General features: G+C 42.8%; 1 protein-coding gene across 2 annotated transcripts in view; it reads left to right on the forward strand.

The window, feature by feature from the left end:
• Window positions 1-472: 472 nt before the first annotated feature.
• The window catches only part of LOC127417240 (mothers against decapentaplegic homolog 3-like), a 34,393-nt gene continuing 13,479 nt past the window's right edge, over window positions 473-21,386 (forward strand). The window contains exons 1-2 of one of the 2 annotated variants that reach the window (XM_051657113.1): window positions 813-939; window positions 3,902-3,938. Coding sequence is in view for 1 of the 2 variants with exons in the window: in XM_051657112.1 (XP_051513072.1) it covers window positions 737-939 (203 nt within the window). In the remaining variant the exon portion in view is untranslated. Of the gene's footprint in view, window positions 940-3,901; window positions 3,939-21,386 lie in introns of both variants that reach the window. The other variant, XM_051657112.1, reaches the window with a different exon arrangement.

Below are 21,386 nucleotides of genomic sequence, written 5' to 3' on the forward strand. Positions count from 1 at the left end.
ATTGCTCCCACAGAGCCCCCCCCCCCCCCCCCGAACATGGAGTCAGTCTGGGATTACATGAAGAGACAGAAGCAATTGCCTAAATAGATAGAAGAATTGTGGTGAATTCTTGAAGAAGCTTGGTACATCCTATCTGCCAACAACCAAGAAAAACTGTGTCCAGGTGTACCTAGGAGAATTGGAGCTGTTTTAAAGGCAAATGTGGCCACACCAGATATTGATTTAGCTTTTTTATGTTTACTGGACTTTGTATGATGTTAACTGATAAATGAAAACTATTTATGGCATTATTTTTGAAGAAATCCAACATTTTTCACAAGTGCCTAAAACTTTTGCATAGTACTGTATATATATATATATATATATATTAATAAGTTATACGTAAGAATATCTCATTTTTACATATATGGTTTTTTTTATATGAGCTTGTTTATTGCCCAAAACTCTAGTCTTCACCGGGGTGGTGGAGGAGGAGGGGCGGGTCCAGACAGCGTTGGGTCTCGCCGGGGCTGCATTTGTGTGCTGTTCACTTTCAGCAGACATGCTGTGTTAAACTATCTGTCATCATCCGGCAATGTGATTCTAATGGGCATAAAACAAACTGTCAGTTCTTTCTGGCCATTGAACAGATCCATCGACCCTTCTTCTTTAAAAACACAGGACTTATCCTTATACATCCATACCATCTGATCTGATCATACGAGGGAAATATTGGGAGCTGTTTCATCTATTAAATATGTCTATATTGCCTTTCACGCCTCCGATTGTAAAGAGACTTTTGGGCTGGAAAAAGGGCGAGCAAAACGGACAGGAGGAGAAATGGTGTGAGAAGGCCGTGAAGAGTCTGGTGAAGAAGTTGAAGAAGACAGGACAGCTGGAGGAGTTGGAGAAGGCCATCACCACCCAGAATATCACCACCAAATGCATCACTATACCGAGGTACATACTCTGGGCTGTCTGGAAATATAGTAAACCAGCAGAGGCACATTCTGAAGGTTCGGAACACAAATATGATGTTAAATTATGGTGTCTAGGTAGACACTTCACTAGTTTTTGACTCACATCCATAAATACGCCAAAGATCTGTGCGGCTAACGCTGCTAACTGGCAAAAACAAGCGACTATTCACTATTTGTCACGATTTTCTAACATTGGTTAGATTGTTATTAAGTTGAGTGCTATTGCCAGCCGTTTAAGTCGTTTTATTAGTCTGTCAATCACCTGAAATTATTAGGAATAACTTGAAGGATATCCGAGATGTTAGTTTACTTCACGACTAGCTTCCTAAAGCCATTAATATTTACAGTTTCTTCAGAACTGTTGCCTTTTTAGTGTCATAGCTCGTTTAATGGCTCGTTTTAAAGAAAAAGAAAAAATATATTTGGTTTGTATTCTAAAATTAAGTTCTCAGATTTAACAGCTGTAGCTTGCTAGCATTCATGTTAGCGCTTTTCAGCTTGCCAGAGTAGCTGACTATGGTAAATAATAATAATAATTAAAAAAAAATAGTCGTTAGTATTATCTTCTTAGTTTGTTTTGGAAGTTTGTATGAATGGTCATAAACTAAACAACCACTAATATTTCTAACAGACAGACTTGACATTTTAAACTGCTGCGATGTTGTGACTTAGACAAGTGATATAAATGCTCAACACCACTGTGTGTGTGTGTGCGCGTGCGCCAATCTAAGCTGTTATATAATTGTTTCTAATATCTGGGGCAGACTGGAGCAGTTTTGACAAATAACTATAAATGGGAGCTGGATTGCACATTGATGTAAAGTTTATTGATAATATATTATCATCATCATTTTAAATGAATTTGTATTTAGTAAATACACAATGGTTGAGTTGAAAACATATCAAGTCACATTGAAACCTTGATTCAAATACCATATATTTTCATTATATGGAGAGGACATACCAGTTTAAATTAAAAAATTTTATCCACTGGCAGCAAGGTAATGAGGGAAAATCATATAAAAAAATAAATGAAAAATTATTCTCTCTTTGGTATTCTTTTATGGTTTTGACATTGAAATTTTGTGTCAAAAGGCTACTAAAGAGTTATGTAATGCCACCAGGCTCAGATGTTTTGCTACTTCTAAGAACAACTGATCTGATTTAACTTAAAGGCCGTAACTGTGCCCACACTTTATCTGTGAACTTGTGATGCCTTAAAGACACTTCTGATCTGTGTCTTTGTTGGACTGTCTCAGAAGGTGATGTGAAATTCTATATGGTTTTTCCCCTGTGGCTTTCTGTAGAATTTGTTCTAAAAGCAATGCTGATACTGTAAACCAGCAAAATATAAGACGTCTGACTATAATATACAGTGTGCAGGGCCATAGCTAGTGGGGTGAAAGGTGGTAATGATTCTAGGGACCCAAAGGTCCAGGGGGCCCACAACAAATTTTAAACTGTATTTATTTAATAGGAATTAGAACACGCTTCCAGTCACGCCAAAGGAGAAGGTAAAATGCTTGACCTGATGCAAAAATGTCTTACGGGAGATGCAGCTTGTCAGTAACTCTGCATAATGGGGCTGATGTCAGGGTATTGGAACATTCGGAAGCAATGTTCTCACTTCCCGTGTGATTATGTTGTTTAAGCTGTTTTCCATAGGCCTATTTTAAGTTTTGTTTCTGTGTGTGACCATCAGAGGTGACAGTAACAACAGCTTTGTGCTCCAGCTTTGTGCAAATGTGCAACTGAAGTAAATCTGGAGCATTTTATATACAGTATAATGCTGTCAGCGCATGTTTGCGACGTGCACAAACATATCCGAACTCAGAGCACAGCTGTTCTGTATATTACATACAATATCAAAGCTTGAGATGGAATTAATTTCATGTGCATCGAGCACAGAACCACTTTGAGAATGCTATAATACCATATCATTATCCTTATGTGTGTTCCGAGTATGTGTAATATTACAGATCAGTGCGGCAAGTAGGTAATCCAGCGCATTCTCGAAAGTGAAACAGTGATTGTTCAGTGATGAACTTCTGAAGAGAGTGTGACTGGTCAGTTGAGGTGAAAATGGATGATGAAAGAGCTTGTGATTTGGTCTATCATTCGTAGACACAGCCTACAATGAATGACAACTTGCAACTTTACCTGGCTGATAATTTCTGTTTGCTGGCTCACTAGTATTGCAGATGGTTATGCTTAATTAACCGTGAGAGACAGAAATCGTGATCGTGATTATAATATGATTTATTATGCAGCACTATTGGTGAATTCCAGAAGTCCTGCAACTCACGTTCACTGGTGCAGTAAACTTCCCATTACCATCAGAAGAGCAGACTCATCGGCTGCTTGACCTTTAAGACTTGCCTCCTACATGACTCACACCAACCTAATATTATCACCACCTACATTTTTTACCTGCATAACTACATTTAGAAATAATCATTGAGCTTTTATTCAAAGTGGCTTACAAATGAGGAATATCACAAGTTATTTAATGCATATTTTATCAAACAGGAGCCAACAATATTTGCAGTATTGCAATGGAAAATTTCAAGAGGAAGCTAGAGCAGAAGTAAAAATGTTGAAAAGTAGAGAGAGACAGAATGAGAAATTTTCTTTTAAAGTTTATAGGTATTGCCATTTGTTTGTGGCTGTGGCCTAGTTGTGTGCTCACAGAAAAGTGTCTTTAGCATAACTAATACACATTTCCTCCACTAACCTGCATTACACTCTTTGCGCAGCAACTCTTCTGTCATCATTTACTCACCTTCATGTTGTTCCAAACTAGTGTGACTTTATTGTGTGGAACACAAAAGAAGAATGTTAATCTCCGTCACCATTTACTTTCATTGCATCATTTTTACACACTATGAAAATGAATGGTGACTGTGCTGTCAGTCCCTAACATTCCCTTTTGTGTTCCACAGAAGAAAGGAAGTCATATGGGTTTGGAACAACATGAGGGTGAGTAAATCATGACTTTTTTCTTTTTTGGGGAAGAAATAAAATATTTTCTTGATCTGTAATCTTACTTTGTTTCTTTTATTTAGCACTGCCATATTCACTGTTGTTGTACATTTCTTGTGAAATGTTCTCGGTGTTCTACAAGAGTCTACAACTCTTGACCCCGTACCTTCGGACTAGTATTCATTGCTATCTGCTGTGGTAATTGTCATTTACACAATACGAGCATCTTGAGTCACTTAGGAAGAAAGTGTGAGCCGTACTGTGACTGACCTGGGTATCTGCATTATTAAATTTCCTCTTTCTACAGTTTGACCACATACACCCTGCCCCTTTTTAACAGGGCTTTCGCAGAGGAAATGTTTGTGTGCTTGCTCCTCTCTGTATCTGTCATCTTCACTACTCTGTCAAGCAAACCTCCAAACCCCTGTGTTGTTCTTTAAGAAAAGCAAATACCCACTAAACACTGTTCAAGCCATTCACCTGAGCATCAAAACTGAAATGGGTGTGGATTTCACGTATGAGTTCCACACATTTTCTCACAGATTTTTCTGTACTTTAAACACAGCTGATTGTGTGTTTACTCAAGAAACTATGTGTAATGGTTATTCAGAGATCAAGAATGCAGTGCAGGGCCTGGGGAGGGCGTGGGTTGTCATTTGGTTTGTGGTTGAGTATGAGAGGTTGGAATTAGTCACGTTTTAAAACATGTACAATGGCTGTGCTGGGAGACAGAGGGAAGAATGCACATGTGTACAACAGAACTAGAACAGGAAATCATCACCTGCTCACAGGCTGCTCTGGGTTTCTGAGGTCATGCTACTTCCTGAATGTTCATATTGTTTTGGTATTCTGAGAGCTTCTAACCAAAAGAGGACCAAATGTCATGGTTACTTTCGTAACCTCTGTTCCATGATGGAGGGAACGAGACGTTGTGTCGATGTAGTGACACTAGGGGTCACTCTTGGGAGCCCCAAACACCTCTGCTTTTTTGAAAAAAGGCCAATGGGAATTGGCGAGTGGAATTTGCATGCCACTCCCCCGGACGTATGGGTATAAAAGGAGCTGGTATGCAACCACTCATTCAGGTTTTGTGCTGAGGAGCCGAGACCAGGTCCCGGCCATTTCAGCGGGTAGTTCAGCGTTGTGGCAAGAGGGACACAACGTCTCGTTCCCTCCATCAGGGAACAGAGGTTACGAAAGTAACCATGACATTCCCTATCTGTCACTCACTCGACGTTGTGTCGATGTAGTGACACTAGGGGTCCCTATACAAAACGCCACAACTATCTGAACTGTGTTACGTGAACTGGCATTGCGTGACGGGCAGACCGCTGTGTGCCTTGTAGCCAGCACACCAGGCTGTCACGTAACCTCCCCCAACGCTCTTATGAGTGTCGAACGGTCCTTCAGGAATAAGTCGACTGCCCAACAATAGGGACAGTCTAGCCCAGCCAAGGCCTCTTTTCCTCTTTTTTTCTCCCCAAAAAGAGTGGAATTTGTTAACCGACTGGGAGCCATAAGTGTCTATGTCGGGGGGTGTCCCTCCCAAGGGGAAGACACTGCGGAGACCACACCCCGCCCAAAAAGGGGGGGGGGGGTATTTTGAGTGGAATATGTCACATGGTCTTACCGAGTCTTGGCGGATGTATGTCATGTGGAGAGGTCCCATGGTAGGTCCTGCCCGAAGTGGGAGGAGTTTCTACAAAGCATGGCGACTGGGGGCAGAGGGGCCTCTGCCCAAGGAAGACATAGTTTACCGACAGGGAAATGATTTTATGGAAGATATCACATGGGGTCGCCTTCGGGGAACCAGCACATGTGGAGCACCTACCTCAGTACAGGGCCGGCAGCGAGTTTCTCCGCAAACTCAACTGCCAGAGGGCTAAGGAGGAAAGTCATCCAGGGATCACAGTCTGTGAACATGACTGGGAGTCAAGAGCACATGTCTTCACCTCAAGGGAGGGAAAGGCGCTATGCGCAAGCGGTACACCCGGCCAGCTGTCCCAGAACTTACCTGCTCGTGCCTGCCAATACAAGGGACGAGACCGGCTCAACCCGGAGATTGTAGAACCTCGCAAAGGTGTTGGGTGCTGCCCAGCCCACTGCTCTGCAGATGCCTGCCAAAGAGGTGCCACTGGCCAGGGCCCAGGAGGCCGCCACACTCCTGGTAGAGTGGGCTCGTAACCCTGCAGGGGGTGGCACATCCTGAGCCTGATATGCCATCGTGATGGTGTCAATTGGGAAACGCGTATTTGTGTAGTCCAGGGGGGGCCAACTGTGTGCCAGCGCATCTATACCGAGGGGTGCCTCAGTCAGGGTGTACCAAAGCGGGCAGTGGGAGGATTCCCGGGAAGCAAACAGGTCTACCTGTGCTCCACCAAATCGACTCCAAATCAGCTGGACCACCTGGGGGTGGAGTCTCCACTCTCCCCTGAGAGTAACCTGTCGTGACGGCGCGTCCGCTGCGGTGTTGAGGTCGCCCGGGATGTGAGTGGCTCGTAGCGACAGCGGGCGAGTTGTGACATGCAACGGGAGCGTAGACCTCCTTGACGGTTGATGTACGCTACTGTCGCTATGTTGTCTGTCCGGACCAACACGTGCTTGCCCTGGATCAACGGCCGGAACCTCCACAGGGCGAGCAGTACTGCCAGCAACTTGAGGTAGTTGATGTGCCAATGCAGATGCAGGCCAGTCCAGGAGCCGGTGGCTGTGTGCCCGTTGCATACGGCGCCCCAGCCCAACTTGGAGGCGTCCGTCATAACCACAATGCGCCTGGAGACCCCTGCCGCAGAAATGCAAGGTCGGTCCAAGGACTGAAGAGGTGGTGACAGATCGGCGTGATGGCCATGCGATGTATCCCGCGGCGTCATGCCCATCTCGGGAGTCGAGTCTGAAGCCAGTGCTTAAGCGGTCTCATATGCATCAACCTGAGCGGTGTGGCCGCTGCTGAGGATGCCATATGACCCAGGAGCCTCTGAAAAAGTTTCAGTGGAACCGTTGTCCTCCATCTGAACACCTTCAGACAGTTCAGCACCGACTGTGCGCGCTCGTTCGTGTGGCGTGCTGTCATCGAGACTGAGTCTAACTCCAAACCGAGAAAAGAGATGCTCTGAACCGGGGAGAGCTTGCCGGAGCACGAGGTCCCTGTGTGTGCACAGCAACTCTTGAGAGTGAGCTAGGATTAGCCAGTCGTCGAGATAATTGAGGATGCGGACGTCCACTTCCCTTAGCGGGGCAAGGGCTGCCTCTGCGACCTTCGTGAAGACGCGAGGGAACAAGGACAGGCCGAAGGGGAGGACCTTGTACTGGTACGCCTGGACTTCGAAGGCAAACCGCAGGAAGGGTCTGTGTCGAGGTAAGACTGAGACGTAGAAGTACACGTCCTTCAGGTCTACTGCCGCGAACCAATCTTCATGCTGGACACTCGCTAGAATGTGTTTTTGGGTCAGTATCTTGAACGGGAGTCTGTGCAAAACCCGGTTCAGTACTCGCAGGTCCAGGATTGGTCACAACCCACCGCCTTTCTTCGGTATGATGAAGGACTGTAGAACCCTTCTGCATCTCGGCTGGAGGGACAGGCTCTATCGCACCCTTGCGCAGAAGGGTCACGATCTCTGCATGCAAGGTAGCGGCGTTCTCGCCCTTCACTGATGTGAAGCGGATGCCGCTGGACCTGGGCGGGCGCCTGGTGAACTGAATCGCATAGCCGAGTTGGACGGTCCGGGTCAGCCATCACGACAGATTGGAAAGCGCGAGCCATGCGCCCAAACTCCGGGCGAGGGGGACCAAGGGAATGATCACGTCGGATGTACCGGCAGGTTGGGCCTCACGGCGGGGTGGAGCTCGAGGTGCCACATCGAGGGGATTCGAGCCCTGTGGCCGTGCTGAGTCCAGGGACATCGAAGCACTTACCTGACTCCTGCCACCCACCATAAGATTGGCCGAGGAGAGGGGAGGAGGAATCTCATCCCCGTAGTCCACCGGAACCAACCCCGTGTGGGCGTGTTTGTGCCACATCTGGGCGCACAGGGGCGGGGGGTCCGCCACTCCTTTGTCGAACTTTTGGGTACCGCAGCCTCTTGGGCATGTGGCAAAAAATGAAACAAAGGATTCTGCTCCCGGCCCTCCACCGGGGGATGGAGTGGTCTGTTCACCAGCTTCAGAGAAGCAGGTCTCCTCGCCCCTGGGTCACCCGTCTCAGGGGCGCTTTGAAGCCTTCCTCGGGTTCTTAGCGGCCGGCCATGAGACGGGTGGCATCTGCTTCCTGCGTTGGGCTCCACGCCAGGGCCGGGCTGAAGCGGAGCCGGTGTTGTTGCTGCAGGAGGACGCCCTTGGCGACGAGCAGACAGGGTGCAGGGTCTTGAGCCGCGCCGGGGCAGGATGTGTTGTATGGCCTCTGTCTCATTCTTCACCGCTAAGAACTGCTGGGCAAAGTCCTCGACGGTGTTGCCAAACAGGCCAACCTGGGAGATGGGGGCGTCAAGGAACCGTGCCTTGTCAGCCTCTCGCATCTCAACCAAGTTGAGCCAAAGGTGGTGCTCCTGGACCACCAGGGTGGACATCGCCTGCCCGAGAGACCGCACCATGACCTTCGTCGCCTGGAGAGCGAGGTCGGACGCAGAGCGCAGTTCCTGCATCAATCCCGGGTCAGAACTACCCTCGTGCAGCTCTTTTAGTGCCTTTGCTTGGTGTACTTGCAGGAAAGCCATGGCTTGCAGGGCGGAGGAGGCTTGTCCAGCGGCACCATAGGCCCTAGTCATCAGGGACGATGTAAACCTACAGGCCCTGGACGGGAGCTTCGGGCGCCCGCGCCAGGTGGCGGTGCTCTGCGGACACAAGCGCACTGTGCCTTATCCACCTTGGGGATCACCGAATACCCCCTGGCCGCTCCACCATTGAGAGTAGTGAGAGCGGGGGAGCTGGAAGACCGGGACCGGGCAGTAAAAGGTGCCTCAAATGATCTTGTCAGCTTCCATGCACTTCCGGAAAGAAAGGAACCGGGGCGGGGCGTGGCCGTGGGCGGCGCCCCGAGCCCAGGAACCAATCGTCGAGCCGCGAGCATTCAGGAGAGAGTGGAGGGTTGCACTCTAGCCCGACGCTCGTGGCCACCCGGGAAAGTATGTCTGTCATTTCCGCATCGGGCTGAGACTGGGCGACCATTCCCGAAGGAGGAAGCCCAGCCAAAGCCTCTGCGTCTGACTGGACGAGCCCGCTCTCCGATGCTGCGCTCTATAACTCATCGTCTTCCCGGGCTCCGAACAAGAGGTCAAACTCGCCCTGAGACGAGCCGGCAGTCTCGTCCGAGTGCCCAAGTAGGGCAAGCGAGCGTGTTGGGGAATGAGAAGTCCATGGGGGGATACCCAGTTGAGGTGGTCCCAAATCACCCCCAGTGTTAACTGACTTGGCCTCAAACCCGTAGGTAGAAGGACCGGTGCGGGGACTTTCTTACGAAAGCAAGCCGTGACCACAACATTGCCATGGTCATGTCCTCGCAATGAGGACATGACCCATCCACGAACGATGTCTCCGCGTGGGCAGCGCCCAGACACGTAAGACGGAAGCGGAGAGATAATGACCGCAACCAGGAATAACACACAAATGGAAAGGCATCTTTAAAAAGACGTTCCGTGTGTGCTGCTCTTTTTGTGAATGAAAATATACTCTTTTAGAATATACTCTCTTTTTTCACTCTGCCGAAGCGCCCAGGGGCGTTCTCTGCACTCCACAGGTGCAGAGGGGGAGAAGCCGCTGAAATGCGCCATAAATCCAGCAGTTTTGAGGTGCGTCTTTGGAGGGAATTGAATTCAGTGCACTGAATACAACCGCTCGGCTCCAAAGAGAAAATCTGAATGAGTGGTTGCATACCAGCTCCTTTTATACCCGTATGTCCGGGGGAGTGGCATGCAAATTCCCCTCGCCAATTCCCATTGGCCTTTTTCAAAAAAGCAGAGGTGTTTGGGGCTCCCAAGAGTGACTCCTAATGTCACTACATCGACACAACGTCGAGTGAGTGACAGATAGGGAACCCAAGTTAACAGCTTGTCTGTTAAAAGAGTCTTTTATATGGATGTTATCTGAGTTTGCATCATGTAAAGTGTAAAGAATGCATTCATAAGGATTGCAGAAAAGCTGCTTTTGATACTATACTACTAAATTCTGGTAACACCTTTGGATTACAGTGTCCATGTTTAATGTTCATGTAATACAATACATTAGCAATAAGAAAAACTCATGCAGAACTCTCTGCCATGAAGTTAGGGTGTTTGCCAGGGCATTGCTGTGTGGTTGCTAAGCTGTTAGGCTGTTCAATAAATATAAGGGGCTTAGCCTTGACCTCTGTGGATATGTACTGTATGAGGCCATCCTTTGATGAAATATCAGAATTTATTATGTGACTCTCTGGAATACTCTATTCTGATTTGTAAATGGTGCCATCTAGCGGTCTGATATTGCTCAGTAACAACCGCACATCCACGTATCAGACCGCTAATCCGGGTATTGTGAACCATCATTCCTGCTTCTCGTATCACTGTGCGATATCTACAAGTTATATAATTAAATAATTTCAACTCCAATCAATGTTTCATGTGCATTTATTTATTTATTTGGCAAGTAGTCTTGTAATAAGATGCATAATGAGTAGCCAGACATCAGTCATTAATTACAAAATAAACATCAACAGAACTCAAACTCAAACTGAAGATGGATTGCAGCTGTTCAGCAATTTATTTCTTCTCACATAACTACATAATTTCAATGCAAATCAATATTTCATGTCTGTGTATTTGTTTATTTGGCACTTAGTCTTGTAATAGGCTGGATAATAAAGAGTGAGACCGCTTCACATCAGGGTCCTGATCACCCTGTCTGGGTTTATTTTGTGATAATAACCAACTGACTATACATTGTCCCTTACATAATACTCTTTAGAGAAAAAGTTTTATTCTAAAGTATTCTAAGTATCTGTGAAGTGTCATTTATATAATAAATTCTTAAATATTAGTGAAACTAAAATGTCCCACTAACTTTTGTCTCAGCCTCAAATTTTGTCTCAAATCAAAAGTTGCATGCCTTTGTCATGTACTTTAAAACATAATTTTAAAAAATCATGTTCTTGCTTGTCCCTTTCGGCTTGTGTAGTTTAACTTACATTGTGTACAATTGACAGTTTAGTAGCTTATTATTGATTTGTTGGGCATTTTAAGTTCGTTTAGAAGATAGCAGGCTATAAATGGGCTAAAATATGTGCTTATGAGAAATTTTTTTTGCTAGATTTGCCAAAGTTTGTGAGGTTTATTGCATCGAGTTTTGCAAAAAAACAAAACAAAAAAAAAAGTATCTTTACCCACTCTAACCTTTTCTTTTTGTCTTTCTGTTTCAAAAGTGGCTTTTCTTTGCAATTCTTCCCATAAGGCCTGCATCCCTGAGTCTTCTCTTTACTGTTGTACATGGAGAATTCAATGAAGCAGTCAGCTGAGGACATGTGAGGCGTCTATTTCTCAAACTAGAGACTCTGATGTACTTATCCTCTTGTTTAGTTGTACATCTGGCCTTCCACATATCTTTCTGTCCTTGTTAGAGCCAGTTGTCCTTTGGCTTTGAAGACTGTAGTGTACACCTTTGTACGAAATCTTCAGTTTTTTGGCAATTTCAAGCATTGTATAGCCTTCATTCCTCAAAACAATGATTGACTGATGAGTTTCTAGAGAAAGCTGTTTCTTTTTTGCCGTTTTTGACCTAATATTGACCTTGAGACATGCCAGTCTATTGCATACTGTGGCAACTCAAAAACAAACACAAAGACAATGTTAAGCTTCATTTAACGAACCAAATAGCTTTCAGCAGTGTTTGATATTATGGAAAGTGATTTAGCATGATTACTCAAGGATAAGGTGTTGGAGTGATGGCTTCTGGAAATGGGGCCTGTCTAGATTTGATAAAAAATTACTTTTTTCAAATAGTGATGGTGGTTTTTTTTTTTTTACATCAGTAATGTCCTAACTATACTTTGTGATCAGTTGAATGCCAATTTGATGAATTCGAGTACCAATTTCCTTCCAAGACAGCAAAATTTTTACATTATTCCAAACTTATTTTTTTTTAACTCGGTATACAAGGAATTTATCTTGGTGACAGGAGCTTCCAGTGCACAACAATATAATACATCAACAAGACAGAGATAATAATAAAAAATTTGTAAAAAATAAGTAAAAATTGAATAAAATAAAAATTGAATAGAAAATAAAGTATTTATAGAATACACAATAAGACAATATATATATATATATATATATATATATATATATATATAGAGAGAGAGAGAGAGAGAGAGAGAGAGAGAGAGAGAGAGAGACATATATATATATACATATACACAGACACACACACACACACACACACACACACACACACACATATATATACATACACATATGTAGTGCAAATTTAAATAAAAATCTGTTATATACAGTGCAAGAGAATGTAATGGCAGAAGAGGTAGGATGTGTTGGATAAATATAAATAGACTAAACGGTGAATTGCACAATTATTGCTCAATGGGGCAGTTTTAACTGTTCATGAGATGGATAGCCTGAGGGAAAAATCTGTTCCTGTGCCTGACGGTTGTGGTGCTCAGAGCTCTGAAGCGTCGGCCAGAAGGCAACAGTTCAAAAAGGTAGTGGGCAGGGTGAGTGGGGTCCAGAGTGATTTCCAGTCTTTTTCCTCACTCTGGAAGTGTACAGTTCTTGAAGGGGGGGCAGGGGGCAACCAATAATCCTCTCAGCAGTCCGGACTGTCCTTTGTAGTCTTCTGATATCCGATTTCATAGCTGAACCAAACCAGACAGTTATTGAAGTGCAGAGGACAGACTCAATGACTGCTGAGTAGAACTGTATCAGCAGTGCCTGTGGCAGAAGGAACTGGCGAAGGAAGTACAACCTCTGCTGGGCCTTTTTCACAATGGAGTCAATGTGGGTCTCCCACTTCAGATCCTGTGTGATGTTAGTGCCCAGGAACCTGAATGACTCCACTGCTGCCACAGTGCTGTTTAGAATGGTGAGGGGGGTCAGTGTTGGGGTGTTCCTTCTAAAGTCCACAATCATCTCCACCGTTTTGAGTGTTCATCTCCAGGTTTTCAGTTCTGCCCACAAAATTTCTATCGGATTGAGGTCAGGGCTTTGTGATGGCCACTCCAATACCTTGACTTTGTTGTCCTTTTTTTATGATTAACATTTTTATTGATTCAAAGAAGAAGAAAAAAACATATATACAATGAATCAACATTTAACTCCCACTACTACCCCTCCCCAATCAAGAACCCCACCCCGACCCCAAACGAACAACCCCGTGGTCTCACATAAGTACACATACACACACAAAAAATAAAAAATAAATACAAAAGAAAAAAGAGTATAAGTACCCCATTTCCCATTAAATGAATCCCAGATCCCCAGCCTTCTACACGACACCTCCTCGAAGACTGCCACCCTCCCCATCTCCTCGCACTACTCCCGAATTGAGGGCACTCCAACCGACTTCCATCCCCTTAAACAATCTGTCTGCCTATCATAGCACTGCTCAGGACTACATTTTTTATGTATTTATCTCTTACGTCGATGACCGCCCCATCACACAAAACACAGAGTCTGAGGCAAAACGAAATCCGAGTGCCCAACACGTCACACACAAAACTCCGAACCTTCGACCAAAATTCCTGGATCTCAGCACACCACCAAAAAACATGGGCCATGTCTCCATCCTCCGATTGGCAATGCCAGCAGGTGGGTGTGTCTTTAAGACCAAGCCTATACAATCTAGAGGGGGTCCAATAGAATCTATGTAAAATCTTGAATTGCACAAGTCGCATCTTTGCATCTCTAGATACAGTCTTGACGTTCTTTAGAATCCTAGCCCACACTCCCTCCTCCAATACCAAATTAAAATCTTTCTCCCATAATTTCTTGATAGAAGATAAAGCTCTGTCCCCCAAACTCTGAACTAGCAGGGAGTAATACACTGATGCCTCATGACCTTTTCCAAAAGCAGTAATCATCACTCCCAAAGTGTCTTTAGGGGGGTGTATGCTACTCCCAAAAATAGTACAGAGCAGGTGGTCCAACTGTAAATACCTAAAAAACTGAGATCTGGGAATCCCAAAATGTTGAACCATATTATCAAAGGATCTCAACACTCCACTCTCATATAGGTCACAGAGCGTAGAAACCCCCTTCACAATCCACTCTGACCAGCAGAAGGGGGACTTATTAATACATAATTTTAGGCAGCATTTAAATAAATGTCAGATTTAAACACTCTGAACACTTTTGTCCATACCGAGTGCAAATGTGAGATAACGGGGTGTAACTTAAAGTTTGATAGAGAGGCTCTGCAGTGGCGAAATAGGGGCAAGAACTTCATGTTCTCAACTTCAATACAAAACCAGGGAGGGGCTCTCTTCAGGTAGAAGTGACCAATGAGCCAAAAGTCTGAGACCGAATGCATAATAATAAAACAAAATCTTGGGTAGGCCTAGCCCACCTTTGTCAATCGGCCTATGTAATTTGTTGAAATGCAATCTGGGACGTTTACCATTCCAAATAAAGGTCTTCGCTATGCTATCAAATTGCTTGAAATAAGAGAGGGGGACATCTACAGGGAGAGACTGTAGCAGGTAGTTGAATTTTGGAATACAATTAATTTTAACATTAACCTTCCCGATCATAGATAAATGTAATGAACCTCACCTAATCACATCACTCGAAAACCTTTTTATTAAAGGTCAAAATTAACTCTAACTAAATCACACAAATTTGCTGGGAATAAAATGCCCAAATACTTTATGCCCTGTTTGGGCCACTGGAAGGTGCCTGGTTGAAAAGCCGTTACTGGGCAGTACGCTGTCAGAGCCAAAGCTTCGGATTTAGACCAATTGACTCTGTATCCTGAGAACTCAGAGAAGGAGTTAATAATCCTGTGGAGGCAAGGCATAGATCTAGTGGGGTCAGAGACGAATAACAAAATAACATCTGCGTAAAGCAAAAGCTTATGCGCCACACCTCCCGCCATCACCCCTGGAAAATGGGTCCAGGGCAAGACAGAACAATAATGGGGAAAGAGGGCAACCCTGCCGGGTGCCCCTATCCAGAGTAAAATAGTCTGAAATGAATCTATTTGTTTGTACTGTCACTACCGGGTGTCTATAAAGTAACTTTATCCATTCAATAAAAGTATTTCCGAACCCGTATATTTCCAAAACCTTAAAAAGATAATCCCATTCTACCATATCAAACGCCTTTTCGGTGTCATGTGAGATGGCAGATACCGGAGACTGATCATTCGCCACTGACCACATGATATTGATGAAACGCCTAATGTTATCAGAAGAGCTATGACCCCGAATAAATGCCACCTGATCTATATGTATAAGAGATGTCATAACTTTAATTAATCGGTTAGCCAACATTTTTCAAAAAAATAAGGGAAATTGGACGGTATCTCTAGCACTCGTTTGGATCTTTGTCCTTTTTAAGAATCAGACTGATCCGGGCTTGTGTCATGGTTGGCTTCCATTCTTCAATGATTCCGTATAAACTTCTAACAAAAGTGGAGCCAGTTCTGTAGCATAAGATCTAAAAAATTCTGCGGCAAAGCCATCTTGCCCCGGAGCCTTGCCTGTAGTAAGGCCTTAATTACCTCATCAATCTCCTCAAAATGTATCCCAGAATCAAGATAATTTTTTTGCTCAGTCGTCAGTTTAGGGAGATCTAATGGTTCCACAAAGTTCCTAATATCTTCATCAGTAGACGAAGACATGGAACTATAAAGATCAAGATAGAATTCTTTAAAAGCTTTATTAATATCAATGGCCGAGGTAAATATTTCACCACTAGCCGTTTTCACTGAGGGAATGGTAGAAGAAACTCTCTTTGCTTTATATATCTAGCCAAAAGCTTCTCTGCTTTATCACCAAGTCAAGTATGACTGTCTTGCCCTGAACAGCTCTGAACAAAAATGTCACCATATCTCAGCCTTCTTCGTTTTCAGGAATTCCAATAATTCGGATATTATTTCGCTGGCTACGATTCTCAATGTCTTCCGATTTTTCCAAAATGCATTCCAAGTCCGCCTTGATCGCTAGCGGGTTAGCATTTAATTCCCTCTCTGATGACTCCATATAATCGATCCTTTTGTCGACGTCCCCTGTTATTGTAACCAACTCCGAGAATTTCGTCTCCATGGAAGTGATCGATCGACGTATTACAGCAAGATCCTTTAAGTCCGCTACGACCTTCGCCAGCATTGTCGACATACTCGCCAGTTGACGCTGAATTTCTCCCACCGCACCGTCCAAACCGAGTCCCTGGTCTGCGGCCCTGTCTGGGGTATCATCTTGAGCACATAAGTGTCTTTTATTGTCTCCAGAGCCCGAGGATTTTGAATTATTTTACATATTGTCTTCATAGAACAGTTATGGATCAGGATGTATAGAGTCTCACCGGTTTATGACCTAAAAAGTATTAAAAACTAGCAAAGTGCGCAGAGCTCGCCGTTTGCACGTCCAGCCCTCGCATGCCGCCACGCGACTCCCGACTTTGTTGTCCTTAAGCCATTTTGCCACAACTTTGGAGGTATGCTTGGGGTCATTGTCCATTTGGAAGACCCATTTGCGACCGAGCTTTTACTTAATGGCTGATGTCTTGAGATGTTGCTTCAATATATCAACATAATTTTCCTTCCTCATGATGCCATCTATATTGTGAAGTGCACCAGTCCCTCCTGCAGCAAAGCACCCTCACAACATGATACTGCCACCCCCAGGCTTCAAGGTTGGGATGGTGTTCTTCGGCATGCAAGCCTCACCCTTTTTCCTCCAAACATGACAATAGTCATTATGGCCAAACAGTTCACTTATGGTTTCATTAGACCAAGGACATTTCTCCAAAAAATAAGATCTTTGTCCCCATGTGCACTTGCAAACTGTAGTCTGGTTTTTTTATGACGGTTTTGGAGCAGTGGCTTTTTCATTGCTGAGCAGCCTTTCAGGTTATGTCAATATAGGACTCATTTTACTGTGAATATAGATACTTGTCTACCTGTTTCCTCCAGCATCTTCACAAGGTCCTTTGCTGTTGTTCTGGGATTGATTTGCACTTTTCGCACCAAATTATGTTAATCTCTAGGCGATAGAATGCGTCTCCTTCCTGAGAGGTATGATGGCTGCATGGTCCCATGGTGTTTATACTTGCATACTGTTGTTTGTACAGATGAATGTGCTACCTTCATGCTTTTGGAAATTACTCCAAAGGATGAACAAGACTTATGGAGGTCCACAATTGTTTTTCTGAAGTCTTGGCCGATTTCTTTTGATTTTCCCATGATGTCAAGCAAAGAGGTACAGAGTTTGAAGGTAGGCCTTAAAATATACCACTGGTACACCTCCAGTTCAGTACACCTCCTATCAGAAGCTAATTAGCTAATTGTCTAAAGGCTTGCCATAATTTTCTGGAATTTTACAAGCTGCTTAAAGGCACAGTTAACTTAGTGTATGTAAACATCTGACCCACTGGAACTGTGATAATGTCAATTAAAAGTGAAACAATCTGTCTGTAAACAATTGTTGGAAAAATTACTCGTATCATGCACAAAGTAGATATCCCAAACGACTTGCCAAAACTATAGTTTGCTAATTTTCAATCTGTGGAGTGGTTAAAAAATGAGTTTTAATGACTTCAACCTAAGTGTATGTAAACTTCTAACTTCAACTGTATATAAAGCAAATCCTGGAATGTAACTTAAAGTTTGCAAATGTTTTGAGCACATCTGTATATTTTACTTTCTTTGTTTCCAGAGTTATACATCAACATTTTTGGTATTTATTGCATCTGGATATACCAATTCAACACAGTTACCAAAATCTCATTAAGACAGGCAGTTTGACAGTTCACGCAAAGCCAAGATTGCCAGTCGCGATTACTCTTCTTGCACGCGTTCACATACGCATGAGTGCTGGAAAAGAGCCGCCAACAAGACAGCATGTGTGTACTGAATTGAGGTGGTATTTGGTATTATCCATACTGTAGAAAGACCAGTATTATTACTTTATATGTATACTATTTTATATTAAAATATATTTATAATTTAGTATCATCTTGATTAGTAGTGGTACATTTGACATCACTATAAGAAGATCTGGTGGAATGCCTTTAGTGATGTGGTTACTCATGATTGGTCACTTGCTCAGTTCATCCATTTTAATCTTGTTTATGTAGCACCATGATGGAAAAATAAATTGTGACCGTGCCAGCGAGCCAGAGCAGTACAGAAAGGCACAGTACCACAATGAGAACCTTTTGGCCAGATGGTGGAAAAGTGCCATGTGGTATTCTGGTCCCTATATATGGCTTGGATCCCTTATTCAATTTGGGATTTATTCACCTGTTTCATTGTCTGCTGTAAATCATGTCTGATAAGTCTGATCACTTTGAAAAAGTAATAGTAAGTAGGACAGACCTCAGTAAGCTGCACAATTTGAGGTATCATTCATGTCTGCACAATGGTAAATCCTCACAGCTGATCTTAACACTAGCAATTGTAAAAGGGATGCTTGAAATGCCATGGGACAATTACAATTATGAAACAATTTCCCTAAATGGAGCTTTTGATTAACAGCATAATAAAATTAAATGACAATGAGAAAAGATTTAGTGTGACATTGTGTGAGGATGTGGGAGAGTAGACAACAAATACTGCTGCTCCTCAACTCTCTCCAGTTCCCTCTTTCTGTTTAATACACCGATTTTATTGAACATGTTGACCTGGTTTAAAGAGCACCTATTATGGTTTTTAAACGTGCCTGATTTTGTTTTAAAGGTCTCATACAATAGATTTACATGCATCCAAAGTCAAAAAACACTTTAATTTGCTCATAATTTAAATTGCAGCATTACCTTTTTTTCCCGTGTCAAAAATGACTCGTTCAATGATCCATTCTACACTCCTTTCAGAGAGCCTACTCTGCTCTGATTGGTCAGATGTCCCAGTCTGTTGTGATTGGTCTACCAGTTAGTGTAGTGTTGGAGGGCGGGTCAAAGCTGTTCGAGAGCAGCCAATGAAGACCAGAGGTGGGTTTTTTGTTACGAAATTATGTAGGTTAGTACAGGAATTAAGTCTGGAATTACTAACGACTTGTTTCAGGTGTTCAGAATCGATTCTTTCTTTTGGGAGTCGATAAATCCCTTTGTCGTGCACTTTGATTTTTGAAACTTTGCAGACTTTATTACATTCACAAACAGCTACACTACCGGTCAAAAGTTTTGAAACACTTGACTGAAATGTTTCTCATGATCTTAAAAATCTTTTGATCTGAAGGCGTATGCTTAAATGTTTGAAATTAGTTTTGTAGACAAAAATATAATTGTGCCACCATATTAATTTATTTCATTATAAAACTATAATTTTATTTAAAAAAAAAAGTTTTTGAAATTGATGACTTGGACCGAATAATAAAGAAAAGCAGCCAATAAGTGTCCAACATAGATTGGAACTCCTTCAATACTGTTTAAAAAGCATCCCAGGATGATACCTCAAGAAGTTGGTTGAGAAAATGTCAAGAGTACATGTCTGCAAATTCTAGGCAAAGGGGACTACTTTGAAGATGCTAAAATATAACATAGTTTTGATTTATTTTGGATTTTGTTTAGTCACAACATAATTCCCAATTCCATTTATGTTATTCCATAGTTTTGATGGCTTTACTATTATTCTAAAATGTGAAAAAAAAAAAAATTATAATAAAGAATGAGTAGTGTTTCAAAACTTTTGACCGGTAGTGTATATAACACACTATATGAAAGGTAATATTTGAAAAACCATAATAGGTGCTCTTTAAATCTTGCTGCCATACTTTACTCTTTACTAACTTTTAAATTAGTGATGTAGTGAGTACGTGTGTGTGGGATGGGGAGCGGAGGGTGCTGGTGCTCTTGGCTTTGACTGAAGAGTGTACGGGTTTAACTGTGTGTGACTTTCAAGTCAGTCTGGAGGTCAGTTTAACTTGAACAGAAGGAATGGAAATTGCATGTCTGTCTTGAGCAGAGCTACGGCAGAGACTTGGGAGACTCCTGGACTTTGCTTTGTCTCATTGGTGTGAGTCAGACAATGGGACGGTCTGTCCCCTCTGCGAGTTGAACCTGACAAAGAGGGGCCAGTCAACAGCTCTTTGTGACCTGTCTAATGGTGCATTCATTGCATATGCAATAGGCTGGTTTATATCTGTAAATGTGATTTTGGTGTAGATTTTAAAAAGTGAAAATGGAGCAGCTTTTTTTTAGCTTGAAGTGACTTTGAGTGATTTTTGGCCATTTGGAGATTTTCAGCATTACCGTATAACCATGCCTGCTTCGCCAATTGTTCAGAGTGCATATTTTGTTTTCAAATATAGAGCCAATTTAGTAAGAAAAATCTAAGTGAATATTTTTTTATATTTAAATATGTATTAAATATTTAAATTTAAATAAATACATATAAAAATATGTAAATAATGTATTGTACATTATGTGAAAATTTACAAACGATTAATATATATATATATATATATATATATATATATATATATATATATATATATATATATATATATACATAATAGATATTTATATTTATTGGTCATCAGTCACCGTGTTCTTTAATTATCGACATCAGCAATTGCAAAATCTATATGAGTGTAACACTCGTTTTTAAGGACCATTGGGTGAAAGCTAAATATACAAACATATTACTTAAAATGCTAATTTTTGGGATAATATTTTTGTTTTGTCTGGCAAATACTGTGTATATGTCATTGTTCTAGTTGGAGGTTAATAGTGCAGAATACTGGCATTCATAGTGCTGGTGCATAGCTGAATGAATGGGTAAACATTACACTGTTCCAGTGACTGCTGGAAAAGAGTACAGGCGCTGCTCGCAGTCTGCTGTCTGCACTACCATGCCATATTTCCCCTCATTCTGTTCTCATGCCAGGCTACTTCCTCTAAACTCACATACTTTTTCTTCTCCCAGACTCTGAGCTTTTTAAATAATTACAATGGAAATGCATTAATGTGATTCATTAGCAATGGTTGTCATGGTGCATATAGGCTGCAATAGCATCAGGGTGATTCATATTTTGTGTTTTTTGTTTTTTTTACAGCCAGTGACCTCTGTCACCAGCAGGCTGTCTCACACCCCCAACCCACCCAATATAAAAAAAAGGCCTGACTTCTAACTAAATGCAGCCTTTGCACCATTTGAATATCATGACTTCGGTGAAAAAATGAATGATGGACCCAGTGCAGACCTTTTCATGGACTTGCAAGCGCAACATTCATTGGGCTTTCATTTTAATTAGATTTTGAATTTATGCAATCCAATGTTAGAAATAGTGCAAAGTCCAGCTCTAACAGTTTAATA

Source organism: Myxocyprinus asiaticus, chromosome 26 (genome assembly GCF_019703515.2).
Source record: "Myxocyprinus asiaticus isolate MX2 ecotype Aquarium Trade chromosome 26, UBuf_Myxa_2, whole genome shotgun sequence".
In the NCBI taxonomy this organism is placed as follows: domain Eukaryota; kingdom Metazoa; phylum Chordata; class Actinopteri; order Cypriniformes; family Catostomidae; genus Myxocyprinus; species Myxocyprinus asiaticus.